Consider the following 13477-nt stretch of genomic DNA (forward strand, 5'->3'; position numbering starts at 1 on the left):
TACGGTGACATTATTATTGTTAGCGATTCTCTATATAGTTGTGATTCTCTTAAGGTGTTCTAATTTTGTTGGTAATTCTATGAGTTCAAGAGACTAATTCCAATTAAATCAAAGCAGGAACCTATGTTGCGCTATACATAAAAATTGCAAACCAAACTTTAATCCAAAAATTCATTCTCCATGAAAAATGAACTAAGTCCACACTAAAGCATAAACCGCGACACCCCTACCGCAGATTATGTGATGTTTTTCTTTCAACGTAATCCGCGATATTCCTATAGTAAATTACGTTCATTTGTAAACTGCGATACTCCTGTCGCAGTTTACATAATTTATGAAAAAAATACATTTCGGTATCCACTTTGCAAAATGTGTATTATGGTAATATTGACTGCCCGTTTATTTAATTTAGTGAATTGTCCTTAAAATTTTGTATTATTAGTGATATTTATTTATTTATTTAATTTTTTTACATTTTTTTACTAATAGTAATATAGGATCAGTTTACTAGAGTAGATTACAATGTCTACATGTGTATTTTCATCATAAAATTATTAACAGAATTAATGATAAAATAATATTATAACAATTTTAAAACAAAAACTTAAATAAGATATTTAAAATGCTAAAAATAACTTTAAATGTTAAAGATTTAGTCCAAATATTATTAGGAATAAAAATAATACTTTGACGCATTTTATTTCAAGTACCAATTATACTTGTGTATACACTCTTATAACTACTTAGAATATTTTTTTTTTCAGATTCTAAAGATATTTGTTAAGAGAATTTGCTAACAAGTTTTCCTAAAATTATAAATTTAAAAAATATTGAAAGAGTATGCAATTTAAATTTTTAATACAATTATTATATATTTATTTTTGTAAAAATGAAAACTTCTAATAACAATAATTTTAACGAGTATCGTAAGAAAACCATATGCATACTTCTCTTCCAAGTTCCAATTACTACCATCATAGCTCCCAAACAAGTTAGACTTCGCTTTCCTTCATCGCTGAAAGAAGACTTTCCTTTCCTTCTTCCCCCAACAAATATTTCATTACATTATTAACCACCAATTCTTTGCAATCCACTTATAAACTGCCCAGATCTTTCTATAATGCTCCCATAATAAGTTGCTAGATTAATATAATGATATTTGTTGTCATTAACATCTAAAGATAGAATAATGGAAGATAATAAAGGAAATCCATCCGGACCAACAAGCCTTACAATTTAGGGGTGACAACAGGGTAAGTTAGGATTGTTAAGATTTTTATATAAACTCAGTTCTATTTTATTTACAAATTGAAAATATTTTAATTTTAATTCTATTCATTTTTAATTTACAGATATCTAATTTTATCTGTGAATTATCAAAAAATACAATATTATATTATTATATAATTTAATGATAATTTAAAATAGAACTAACTTTTATGTAAAAAAAAGACATATTAAATTATTAATTAATGATCTTCTTTTAATAGTAACAAATCTTTTGTATTTAATAAAAGGTCTTTGATTTAACATCCACTTAAAACATATTTTTATACAAGTATATAACATTTACATATATAGAGTGCGGGTTGGTCAGGTAGGATTAAAGTTCAATTACACCCTACCCGACTCGTACAAAAACTCTACCCATTGTGAATTGGGTTGACAATCCTATCTGACCGGATTAGATCGAATTTGATACCCGCGAATAAAGTATTTGTTGCCACTCCTAATTATAATGTAGTAGTAAAGTAATCAGATTTCTTTCACTAGTGGGACTATCTTTAGCAACTTCCTTTAAAATATAACCCACTATCTACCGGAAAAGCTACCTCCTACAAACTTTAGTGCCATTTACACATATAAAATCAATTATAAGACACAACGTGCCAAATAATGTAGTTCTAGCCTTCTCACAGGATACCTTTTGTTCTTTACTCCACCAAAAACGCTCTTAAGTTTATATAGAAATCTTCATGCAATGGGCAACAAAAGCATCTTTCTCCCCAACTTATCTTGAGGTACCTTTTCATGAAACTACAATTTATTGAATAAGGTACTATTTTAACTCAATTAATTTTTTAGTGATGCGGAGGAGCTAAACTAGATCCCATGCTAAATTAACTTGTGCGAAGAGGATGGCGGACATCCAATCGACAGTGATCCACTGAAATTGACCTACATGCATTTGACTCAAACTTTAACTATTAGAAACATTGCTAACTTAATGATTAGGTCATATATTGAATAAGATGCACAAAGAAAAGGACTACTATGAGAAATGGAATTGCCCAAATGTATATTATTTGAATTTGATTTTTGAATTGAAAACTAATTCATTTATTTATTTGTCCACTTATATAATTATCCTTAGGAGGAATATAATTTTCACAATAGTGTTTATATTATCTTATTAGTTATAGATATAGTATTTTTTTTTTAAACAAGCGAGCTCAATACAAAAAAATAGAATGACAGTAAAACAAAGTCACAAAAACTAACAACGAAAGTAAAAATTAAAAGCTATCTCTAATGTTATTTCCGGCATTCCTATTAATAATAGAAGGGATCCAAACAATTTCACTCTTTATAACTGGTCAATGATCTGTGAAAAACTTCTTCTACACCTGCTTCCTTGTTATGAAAGATTCGTCCGTTTCTTTCTAACCAGATGTTATAAATAACTGTAAAGAAGCATATGAACCACTTGTTGCACTCATCTTTTCTGTTAACAACACCTGTCCAACTCTCAAAGTGTTCTTTCAACGAGTCCAGAATAAACCACAACCTCCTAAAATCAGATAGTCACGCACACCATACCTGTAAAATAAACTCACAACCAAAAAACAAATGGTGAATAAGTTCAACATCCTTTTTACAAAATATACATAAGTTATCACCCTGACTAATAATTTCCACCCTATATAATCATTTTTTAATATTTACTCTTCTTATTAAAACAAACCAAATAAATAACTCCACCCATTGTGAAACCAAACCCTTCCATAAGTTACAAACTCACCCTATCGTATTTTCATATTTTTCAAAAACAGGTATCAATTCAATTTTCATTCCACAAGCCTCAATAGTTATTAGCTCTTTTGGTGAATCATCTTTTTATCCAAACACTTTGTTTATAACAGGAACACCTTGTGCTAAATTCTAAATTGTGCCTGAACTCTATATGGCACAAACAGAAAGCGTTTATGGTATATATTGAAGATTTTGACATTGCCAAGAGGTCTGTATATCATTGGCACATGATGATAATATATCTAATTGGAAAAATCCTAAAAGTAGAAAATTTTTTTGCTGTTTTTCTGTATATTTGGTTATTAGGCATACTATAAGACGTGTCCTTTAGACACCAGTCATGGCTCATGCCTCATTTTGTGCCGGGTCAGTAATTTAGTCTTTTTTTTGTACATAGTAATTTACTCTTTATTTATTTTTATTTTATATTATTATTTAGCATTGAATTCGATGGTCCCAGAACGTTTGGACTATTAAATGGTCTCATAATAAAACATATTTTTTAAGTTCATTTAACAACGACTAAATAGTTTTTTTCTAATTTTAATTACAAATTAACCCCATGTATTTTATTTAATTATAAAATTATTTTTTATTTTATAAATTATTATTTTATCATTTATCTATTATGTTTATTAACAATCAAAATAAAAAATAATAACGAATTAGATCTTTCATTAATCGTAATAAACTTTTTTGCCATTCCAATCGATTAAAAGTTTATATTTGATCCGTGACGTTCGTCCCTGTGAAATCGTGTTTATTTGAAAATCAATCGATTGGATTATCAAAACAATCAATTGAATTAGGTTTTCCATAACTCAATCGATTGGACTACAAGTTATCACAAAATAATCGATTGAAAATTGTAAGGCAGCATGGTTTTCGCAAAAATCAATCGATTGGTCATATTACCCAATCGATTCAACGAGGACTAAAATGTTGGTTTTTTAAAATTCAATCGAGTTCTTATACTACCCAATCGATTGAATGCTCCAAAGCAACTTGAGGTCTCACAATTCAATCGATTGGTCATGTTACCCAATCGATTGAAGTCATCAAAGCAATATGAATTTGCCCAATTCAATCGATTGGTTGTGTTACCTAATCGATTAAATTGTGTACTACGCCGTTTTCAATTTTCTTATCGTTTTTATAAATTATTATCTTATTATTCATCTATCTTAACTTTAAAATTCTATCTTCAATTTTTAAGACTTTATTTTGATTTAGATACTCTAATCTTATCTTTTCTTTAATATTAACATTATAAATTAGTGAATAATCTATCACCAATTATTCAATCCCACCATTGGAATCGTGTATCAATCTCTTTATGTATCATAAGAGAGTGGTGCAGGCTTATAACTTGATGCCTGGGTAGTTATAATGTCTCATGACTTACCCCTTTTTTGAAATCATGTATTGGATGTTCTTATTTTTGACCGGGAATTCGTTGCTTGAAATGTTCTTCTTTTTTTGAAAAAAGAAATTCATATCAAACACCCCCAACTGGAAATACTGGTGGTGTAAGGGGATATTGGCAGTGCACGAGATATTCAATATTTTCCTATTTTAACTGCTTTTTATGTCTGCTCTCAAATATTTTGTATTGAAATCCAATTATCCTTCTGTGCTCTTTATTGCCAAGTGATATTGGTGTCATCCCCAGAGTGGTGAAACAGATGTTCGATATATTGGAGGTTCAGAATGCAGAGTACAACATGAAAGTAATGTTATTAGAGCTTTACAATAAGAAAATAACGGATCGTGTGTTTCTTGAGGAAACTGTAAAATCTGAAGATGATAAGTGTAAAAGTCCTATCGCTCTAATGGAGGATTGGAAAGGGACTGCCATTGTTAATTTGGGAAGAATTGATTAAAAATTTGTAATATATATACTTTATATATGTCTTAGCAATATATGAACAGATTATTAAAATGCTTTGATATATATTGCCATGATGTTTTTTATTTTTCTAATCAAGATTCAATAAAGAGGTCAAATCTTAAACAAATGAAAAGAACAAAATAGAATGCAAACAAATAAAAAGATATAGAATTTTTTTACATAAATTAATTATATAAAATAAAATATAATTCACAAGACATAAAATTTATATAGCATTGTTGTTGAAATAATAAATGAAAATGACATTACTTCATCATAAAAATTTGAGTTTTTTAAACTAAAATATCTCTATAGTGCATAGAAATAGAGAAAAATTGTAAAAGCTTTCAATCATTAGGTAACACAACCAATCGATTGAATTGGGCAAATCCATATTACTTTGAAACTTTCAATTGATTGAGTAACACAACCAATCGATTGAATTGGGCAAATCCATATTGTTTTGATGACTTCAATCAATTGGGTAATACAATAAACCTCAGGTTGTTTTGAAGCATTCAATCGATTGAGTAGTATAAGCAATCGATTGAATTTAAAAAAAAAACTACATTTTAGTCATCGTTCAATCGATTGGTCTTTTTGCGAAAATCATGCTGCCTTGCAATTTTCAATCAATTGAGTTATAGGAAACCTGAAATTCAATCGATTGTTTTGATAATCCAATCGATTGATTTTCAAAGAAACGATTTCACAGCCCTGGACGAACGTCACGGATCAAATATAAACTTTTAATCTATTGAAATGGCCAGAAAATTTATTACGATCAATGGAAGATCTAATTCATTATTGTTTTTTATTTTGATTGTTAATAAACATAATAGTGAATGATAAAATAATAATTTATAAAATAAAAAATAATTTTTATAATTAAATAAAATATATGTGATTAATTTATAATTAAAATTAGAAAAAGACTATTTAGTAGTTATTAAAAAAACTTAAAAAACATATTTTGTTATAGAACCATTTAATGGTCCAAACGTTTTAGGACCATCGAATCCTTAGCCAACTAATTGAGCCTTCACAACAATCGAGTTTTTATTATTTCATGTCTTTTGTGGAGACTGGAGAGTGGTATACAGAGGCACAATCCACATGCACATAAAAGGTCAAATAAGGTACTTCCAGAGTTCCTATCGTACACTATTGTGTCATTCAGCAAAATTTATATACACAATCTCATAGTAATGACTAAGGAACAAGAAGAAATGGTAACTCATGAAAGGAGTAAGACCCTATAAAAATTACAAGCGCCCGTGTATGAGGGATAAAGCTATAAACCTAAGGAAAATACATAGTAGTCGAATTCTCAATGTCCTGCTCACATAGAAAAGAGAAGAAATCAAACAGGATGAGGGAATCATGGCTCAATCTGGTAGTTTCAGCCGGTTGAATAGCACCAGAAAACTTTGCTCTGGCACAACATAAAGGAAACCAAGATCTGCACCTTTCATGTATGGTCCTATGCCCTAAATATGACAGCAGCAGAAACCAACGAATGTCAAAAGAAACAGTAACAAAACAAGTATGCTAGTAGAAATATCGGTCAAGTTTGAACATTTAAAAATAAATAAGTAAATAAAAACTGGGACACATGCACTATCAAGTTACCTTGCCATTAAGTTGGAGTAATTCTCCCTCAACCCATTTTGGATTTTGAAATCCAAAGTCTGCTATTCGCCCTTGGCCCTTATAACTTGCAACCTTTTCATAAACGAGTGTATTCAAGGTTAGTTGTATATCTCTAGGACAATCCGAAATGACCCAACTCAAAGACAGAAACTACGGTGAAGAAGAAAAGGAATGCAAACCAACATAAAAGTATGTAAGGGGAAGGAGAAAGCTTCTTGAAAGAAATAAATACATACAGACATGCAATCACTAAGAGCAGACTAAAGCAATATAATACGTGAAAAGTACTGCCAATTCGCAAAAATCGGAATTAAATTGAGCATGTAGTTGATGCAACAGCAAGTACGAGGTTATAAATAAAAGAATGTTTGGATACGGCTCAGTATTAAGGTTTGGAGTTCGCAACTAAGCATACCACGATAAGAATTTACAACCATATACGCAGATATGGTGGTATTAAATTGTAAAAAATTGTAAAGTGCAATTACCACTCCTAATTCATCAGGATACATTCCACGGTTGCTGTTACGGTTGACTCTGCCGATTTTAGCACGGAATGTCACCTGCATACCCAAAACAAAATTTAACTTTCCTATAATGAGCACATAGTTGATAGAACTATATGATACAACAAGGATTATTATCGGATTCGAAATGCACAAAACCTGGCCAGCAGGAACATTAAGATCCCCTGTCAACTTCACTGCCTCAACATATTCAAAGAACTCCACATCTGAAGGGTTGTTTACATTGTCGGCATCATTCCAATGTCCAAATTTTCTCCTCAACTGTACTACTTCCGTGCCATAAGGGCCAAATGCACCAACATAGAGTCCTACATGTCAGCCAGAACAATTTATTTATAATGAATTTTTCCAAGGTTACAAATTACAGCACTGCAAGTTGGTCAAACGGAGAAGCAAACTGACCATCAAAAGGATCAAAACCCCCTCTTGGAGTGGAAATCCGACTAAAATATGTATCTTCAGATAACCTACTTCTTTTCTGTGCTTGACTAATAGCAAGTTTGACAATTTCACGCATGTTTTTGGTAACCTAAGTAATTGACATGAAAATCATAATAATCAGATACAGTTTAAGAACTTCGGAAGGGAGGGGCAGAATCCACAATCATCTTTTCCAAGGAATTTTTTGAATAAGCTTACTACAGTCACAAGCATTTGACAATAATAGCTAGAATAGTAAAATAAGCCAATTCTGAAGATAAGTTAATAAAAGTAAAATTGACACAATGTCACTTTTTTTTTGGAAAGTTATATCCACCTAAAGAAAACGAAATATTATTTATGCAGTATCAAATCCATCTTCTGACAGTGTACTAAAAATCAATAAACCAACGAGTAAATTACACTAATATCTCGTTGTTTATAAAATTAACATAAATATCTTATGTACAAAGACCCTTTGCAACTGACTTTCCAGGGATATGCGAACAGGAAAATAAAATGAAGACTGGTCTAACTAGATGTTGTGGTTGATAAGCAAAACTGATACAGAATAAAAGTTTATCATCCGGATGATTCATTATATGCAAAAAGATGCAGACTTATCATCGTAATCATAACAGCTACTCTCTCCATTCTGTGTTAATAGTGGAAAAATAATTATGAAAGAATAATTGGAGAGAGAGAGAGAGAGAGAGAGAGAGAGAGAGAGAGAGTCCAAAAAAACACAAATAATACGGACATGATCCTTTTTCCCCCTCCCCCCTCAAAATGACAATTTTGCTTGACCCAAGAAAGCATTCCTTAATTCAACCAAGTATGCCTTAGCAGAATATATGTTTGATTAATCTTTTTTAAACAATGATTGAGAGCCTCTTATCTAAATCTCACCTTAGAAGCAACTTTGTCAGTCCAAAATGCCTTAGCAACCTCAGGAGGCATAAGCTCTGTGAATCCTTGTGCTGCAAGAGCTGCAACTTTGATATTTGACACTTTACTTTCTCTTGTATCAAGATCTAGATTTCTCCTAGGAATGTGCAAGGCAAAAGAATCTCGTTCCATATCTTTAATTTCAGCAGGAAGTCTAGTAAAGTCGTCCTTAACAGGAGTATCTTCATCGTTGTGCACGACTCCACCAATAAAGAGCTTCATATCCAAATCCTTTTCTTCTCCAGAGGTATCACTATCTCCTCCTAGAGTGACCCCATCAGGTTCGTCCAGATTATTATCTTCCTCTTCAGAATTCTCGCTGGAGCTTGTTTTCTTACTATCTTCTTCCATCAACTGCTTAATAGATTCATTTTCTGCTGCCTCTGTTTCAACAGTGATGTTCATAACTTTAACCTTCAATCCTGGAATTTTTTCTTTAAGAAAATTTATGACACTTTTAATGCCCTCCTCGGTGGCCCCGTCAATGTTACTGTTTTTATCATCATTAGGCTCAGCCTTCTCTTCATGTTCCTCTACCTCAACGGAAGAGATATTTTCAACCTCAGGTTTGGATGGGCTTTTAGCAGGTACAGATGGAGGTTTACTCATTGAATTTCCTCTGTTTCGCCGTAAGTACACTACCTATTAAATGTTACCAGATGAGACATCATTAGCATTAGTGCCTTACATGCATAACGCGAAAGCTAATTATACTATACAGAACGGATCAGCTATGATTAGCTGTATTGAACTTTTTTTTTTAAATAATAATAATAATAATAATAATAATAATAATAATAATAATAATAATATGTTCTGATTTCCAATCCTAAAATTCATTTTATGTTTAGCTTAGTTTCCATTACTGAATATCTGCATCAGTACCCCAAATTATGTTTCTTTGGATATCTATAGGTCATGAATCAGAAGTATCTTCGATCAGATCGAAACAATTCAAATCATCCATGTTTCCTTGAATCTATGGGTAATATTGACAAATTACAAAAAACAATATTTTGTTAAAAATTTTGCATGTTACCTGCATGTGATATGTGTCATCACCATTTTTTACCACATAAATTTCAAATACTGGCGTCCCATTGGATGCTGTAATCAACTGTCTGTAGTAAAAAGCCAAACATAAATAAGCAATTTTTCCTAATTACAAGAATAAAAATTCGAAAGTTGGGGAGAACATACCTTGGACTGTAACTCTTGCCAATGAATCTACCCATACCAGGACTTATATGAATTATTCTACCAAAAGGGTCATCTGAATTTTTTGAGTACCCCACCCACCAACCCACCTGATCATACGTAAAGATAAAATTGGTGTTGGACATCAGTGGATACAGTTCACAGAAAGTTGTTGCCATTACTACCATAATCAATACACACAATTACAATTACAAGTCATGATCACAACTAGGTTCATACCATTTATTATATATCAGCTTTCTATAGAATATCTCTATCTTCCTAGACAACCGAAATAATTATGTTTCCAATGCAGTACAGTGTCTCTATTGCAGGTTCTTAATCTACAATAACAGGCATACCACTCAAGCTCCTATAGTCCTATGAATAACTTCTATTGATATTATCCACAGTCATAAACTTATAACTAACATATTTGACAATGACAGTTTCCAGATTTCTTCCAAAGATATCTCTTTCTTTACTTGGTGAATACCAACTTAGAAAATTAAGAATTTTAACATAAAATCAAGTATTTAGATTGTCACTGATGAGTAAGGAAAAAGTTTTTGTTAGCCCCTGCAAATCAGACAAACAAATTTTCCAAACATTTGTCACATCTTACTCTCTCCTCGCTCTAGACTCTGATGGTTATTGGTTTTGATTGGCACATGGCCTTTAAGTTTTCAAAGAACACAATGTGAGAAAGAAATATGTAATAGTTATTTTGTACAGTAGATATTTTAGCTGTCTTCCCCAGTGGGGGCATGCACAAGACTGGTATGCCATGGTTACTTGTGTTTCTTTAAATCATTGTTATAGTGGAATTATCCAACAAGTTATTATTAGACAAACAAGAAAGAAAGAAACCACTTTCAAAATTACAGGAGGAAAGCTTTGACTTTTTAATAACAGCTGATAGTAAAAAGCAAAGGAATACCAGCCCACTTCCAGTGTTCCTACATAATCTTGAAGCGTCATGATAGCGTTCATCATCTATGGCATCCTGGACATAAAGAAATATGATGTTATAATCAGTAAAATCTCTAAGTAGGACAAATTGAGAGAATGAAAGTCTAACTAATCCAAACAAAAATATTTGTCTAACCTTCAATTGAGCCATAATTTCAGAAACACTGTCCTTGGATGTTGCTTCTTCTATACTTCTCTTCAACTTGGCTGCTTCCTGGAAGTCTTCCTTTTCAATGGCATCTTCAAGTTGAAACTGAAGGGCATGAAGTAGAAATCGTCTAAGTATTTACAATCTACTATTTACTATTTACACAAAGTAAACACTCTACTTTGTCCACCAAAGTCCAAAGATACAAGCATCAACTTCTTCCCTCAATATCATAAAGTAAAATAAATTTAGACCCTCACTCATGGCAAACATCATTAAACTAGCCCCAAATTAGGCTTTTGTTACACTCATTTGTCTCATCGGATTTAAATATCTTTAGATATTTAAGGGACAAAGCTGGTAAAGCGTTTCTTGGCCTGCGTACACAGTTACACTTAATTGTCTTTGTTAAACAACAAATAAATTTAATAATATGCATAATTGAGGCACTAAGTTAATGAATTTCTTTATTTGAGAACAAAGTTTATGACTCTTAGCCAAGTACATCTGCATGAGAAACATAGTACTTCATTTATTTACTTACAAAAACCACCTCAGCTTTCAAAATAATAAATTAATAATTACACCCTGGAAAAATCTTCCGTTGGCTTCTGCTTTTCATTTCTCATAAACATCATCTCATCGTCGTTTAATGGAAAATCAACGAAATTAAAATACAATAACTCCACAAACCACAACGGCTCTATGTCCTTTACTGAACCAAATGATAATTATTGTTATTAGCAGGATAAATATCCCATAATACTTCATTTCATTCAACTATCATCATAAAGTCAAACAGTATTACAATTTTTTTCCTGCTTGGGTATAAACAATAACAAAAAATAATACTCAAGACTAGAATTTAATTGTGAGTGTAACACAGAATGTAAGCATGTGAATTGTGACAATAAGACAATTACAGTGCATCAGAACTAATATCTATAATCTATACTTCTATTTCTATACTATATATACATAAATAAAATGGGGATTAACCTATTTGGGTCAAACTTTTATAATCCATAATACTCCACTTTTCAACTTCCACAATAATTCCCCAATTTACCGAAGTTCACAACACCACGTCCAATTTCTGTCCTGTAGCTAAATTTCAATCTCAATTTTTGTTTTCTTTTCGAATACTATGCTGTTTAATCTGAAGAACAATCGTGCCTGTCAAATTGCTTTGAACAATAACATGAATTAGAGGGGGAAGGGAGGGTACCTTGAGAAGAGAAACGAAGCTCTCAGCCTGTTCAATTTCAGAGAAATGGCGGCACCATCGGTTCCAATCCCACTTATTGACAGAAGAAGATGAAGACGAGGATGACGATGATGAAGTCTCGTAGTTGGTACAGCGGCATAAGTGGGTGCGGGTCCTTCGGGGGAACACTAATTGAAGAGAAAGAGGAAGAGAGTAGTTTTTACTGTTGTTGCTGCTGGGAGCGATGCAACTCAGAAGGAACTTCTTTGGGATAGAATCAAAAGAAGAGGTGGTGGATATGGCCTGGGAGACACCCAAGGTGTTGGCCACAACCACCATGGTTACGGTTACGGATAAAAGAATGGAGTTTGAAGAAGACGATGATGGATGCAAAATTGCAAATTGATGTATTTGTTGTTGGGGATAAGTTTTTCTGATGGCCAAAGGATATGTGCAAATCACTACACTGGATTAGTACGGCCTCAAAGTTAATTACTTTTATCATAATTTTTTATTATAATTCTAATTCTAGGATACTTAGCCACGTATTAGTTCTTAATAATGATTGAACATTATATATATATATATATATATATATATATATATATTAAATTTCTATTGTTAAGTTAAATTTGAGCTGTCATGTATTTTTTAATGTTTATTAAGATTAAATGATGTCGTTTCATTAAATATTTAGAGTCAAAATTAAAATAAGAGTAAATGTTTAAAATGGTCCATAAATTTCAAATCGCTACTCAATTTAGTCCCCAATTTTAAAAAATGACCAACTAAATCTCTGAAATTCTTAAAAGTACATCTCCGTTAGTCCACCGTCTAAACATTGATGATGTGGAGCGTGAAGTACCATATGGGCATTCCAATTGTATGCTGATGTGTACCAAACTTGAATTTGATTCAAATTGGTATTTAAAATTGCTTAATAATACCCAAATTAGTTAATTTTCAATTATAAAGCTCTAATTCCCAAATTATTGTCTTCTCTTCTTCGACCTCTCTGTTGTCTTTTTCTCTTCTTCGATCTCTCTGTTATCTTCCAGTTCATCTTGTTTTCTCGTTTGCGTGAGTGATGATGGGTGGTAGGGAGAGCAGACAAAGTAGTTCAAGTAGGAACAACTCTATAGTGAGACCTTATAGCAGCAAATGAATGCACAATAGGGGAGGTAAGAACGTTATTTTCTACAACTGCGGGATTCAGATGATGATGAAGTACTCAATGACAGTAGAGAATTCTGGTAGACTATTTTATGGTTGTCCAAACTATGAGATAACGTTATGGCTCTGAATAAAATTAAGATGGTTTCACTTTGAGTTTGGATTCACCTGCGTTTTTTACTTTGCAGTATGGAATTCATTGTAATTTCTTCTGCTGGATTGATGGATGTGAAAAACCAGTTTATGCAATACCCATTTCACAAGAAATTTTGCATTAGTTTAATAGGAGGATAATATGCTTAAAGAGT

The 13477-nt window shown here is 31.8% G+C and overlaps 1 protein-coding gene across 1 annotated transcript; it reads right to left on the bottom strand.

The window, feature by feature from the left end:
* Positions 1 to 5958: 5958 nt before the first annotated feature.
* Positions 5959 to 12441, bottom strand: LOC130981831 (protein EXECUTER 2, chloroplastic-like). Its single transcript, XM_057905562.1, has 11 exons — positions 12018 to 12441; positions 10778 to 10894; positions 10610 to 10675; positions 9673 to 9779; positions 9512 to 9593; positions 8434 to 9114; positions 7507 to 7633; positions 7243 to 7412; positions 7066 to 7140; positions 6557 to 6649; positions 5959 to 6414 (listed from the first exon to the last, which is right to left on the bottom strand). Exons 1-11 carry the CDS (start codon positions 12333 to 12335, stop codon positions 6313 to 6315), a joined length of 1938 nt encoding a protein of 645 aa, XP_057761545.1. The 5' UTR covers positions 12336 to 12441; the 3' UTR covers positions 5959 to 6312.
* Positions 12442 to 13477: the final 1036 nt, after the last annotated feature.

This window comes from Arachis stenosperma, chromosome 5 (genome assembly GCF_014773155.1).
Source record: "Arachis stenosperma cultivar V10309 chromosome 5, arast.V10309.gnm1.PFL2, whole genome shotgun sequence".
In the NCBI taxonomy this organism is placed as follows: domain Eukaryota; kingdom Viridiplantae; phylum Streptophyta; class Magnoliopsida; order Fabales; family Fabaceae; genus Arachis; species Arachis stenosperma.

Excerpts from the sequence above, each read along its gene's own strand:
- LOC130981831 (XM_057905562.1), bottom strand. The coding sequence starts at position 12,335 with ATGGTGGTTGTGGCCAACACCTTGGGTGTCTCCCAGGCCATATCCACC. Across the intron at positions 9,780-10,609 it reads GGAACACTGGAAGTGGGCTG|GTGGGTTGGTGGGTGGGGTA; the intron begins GTATTCCTTTGC and ends ACGTATGATCAG. Across the intron at positions 7,413-7,506 it reads GGGTTTTGATCCTTTTGATG|GACTCTATGTTGGTGCATTT; the intron begins GTCAGTTTGCTT and ends GCTGACATGTAG.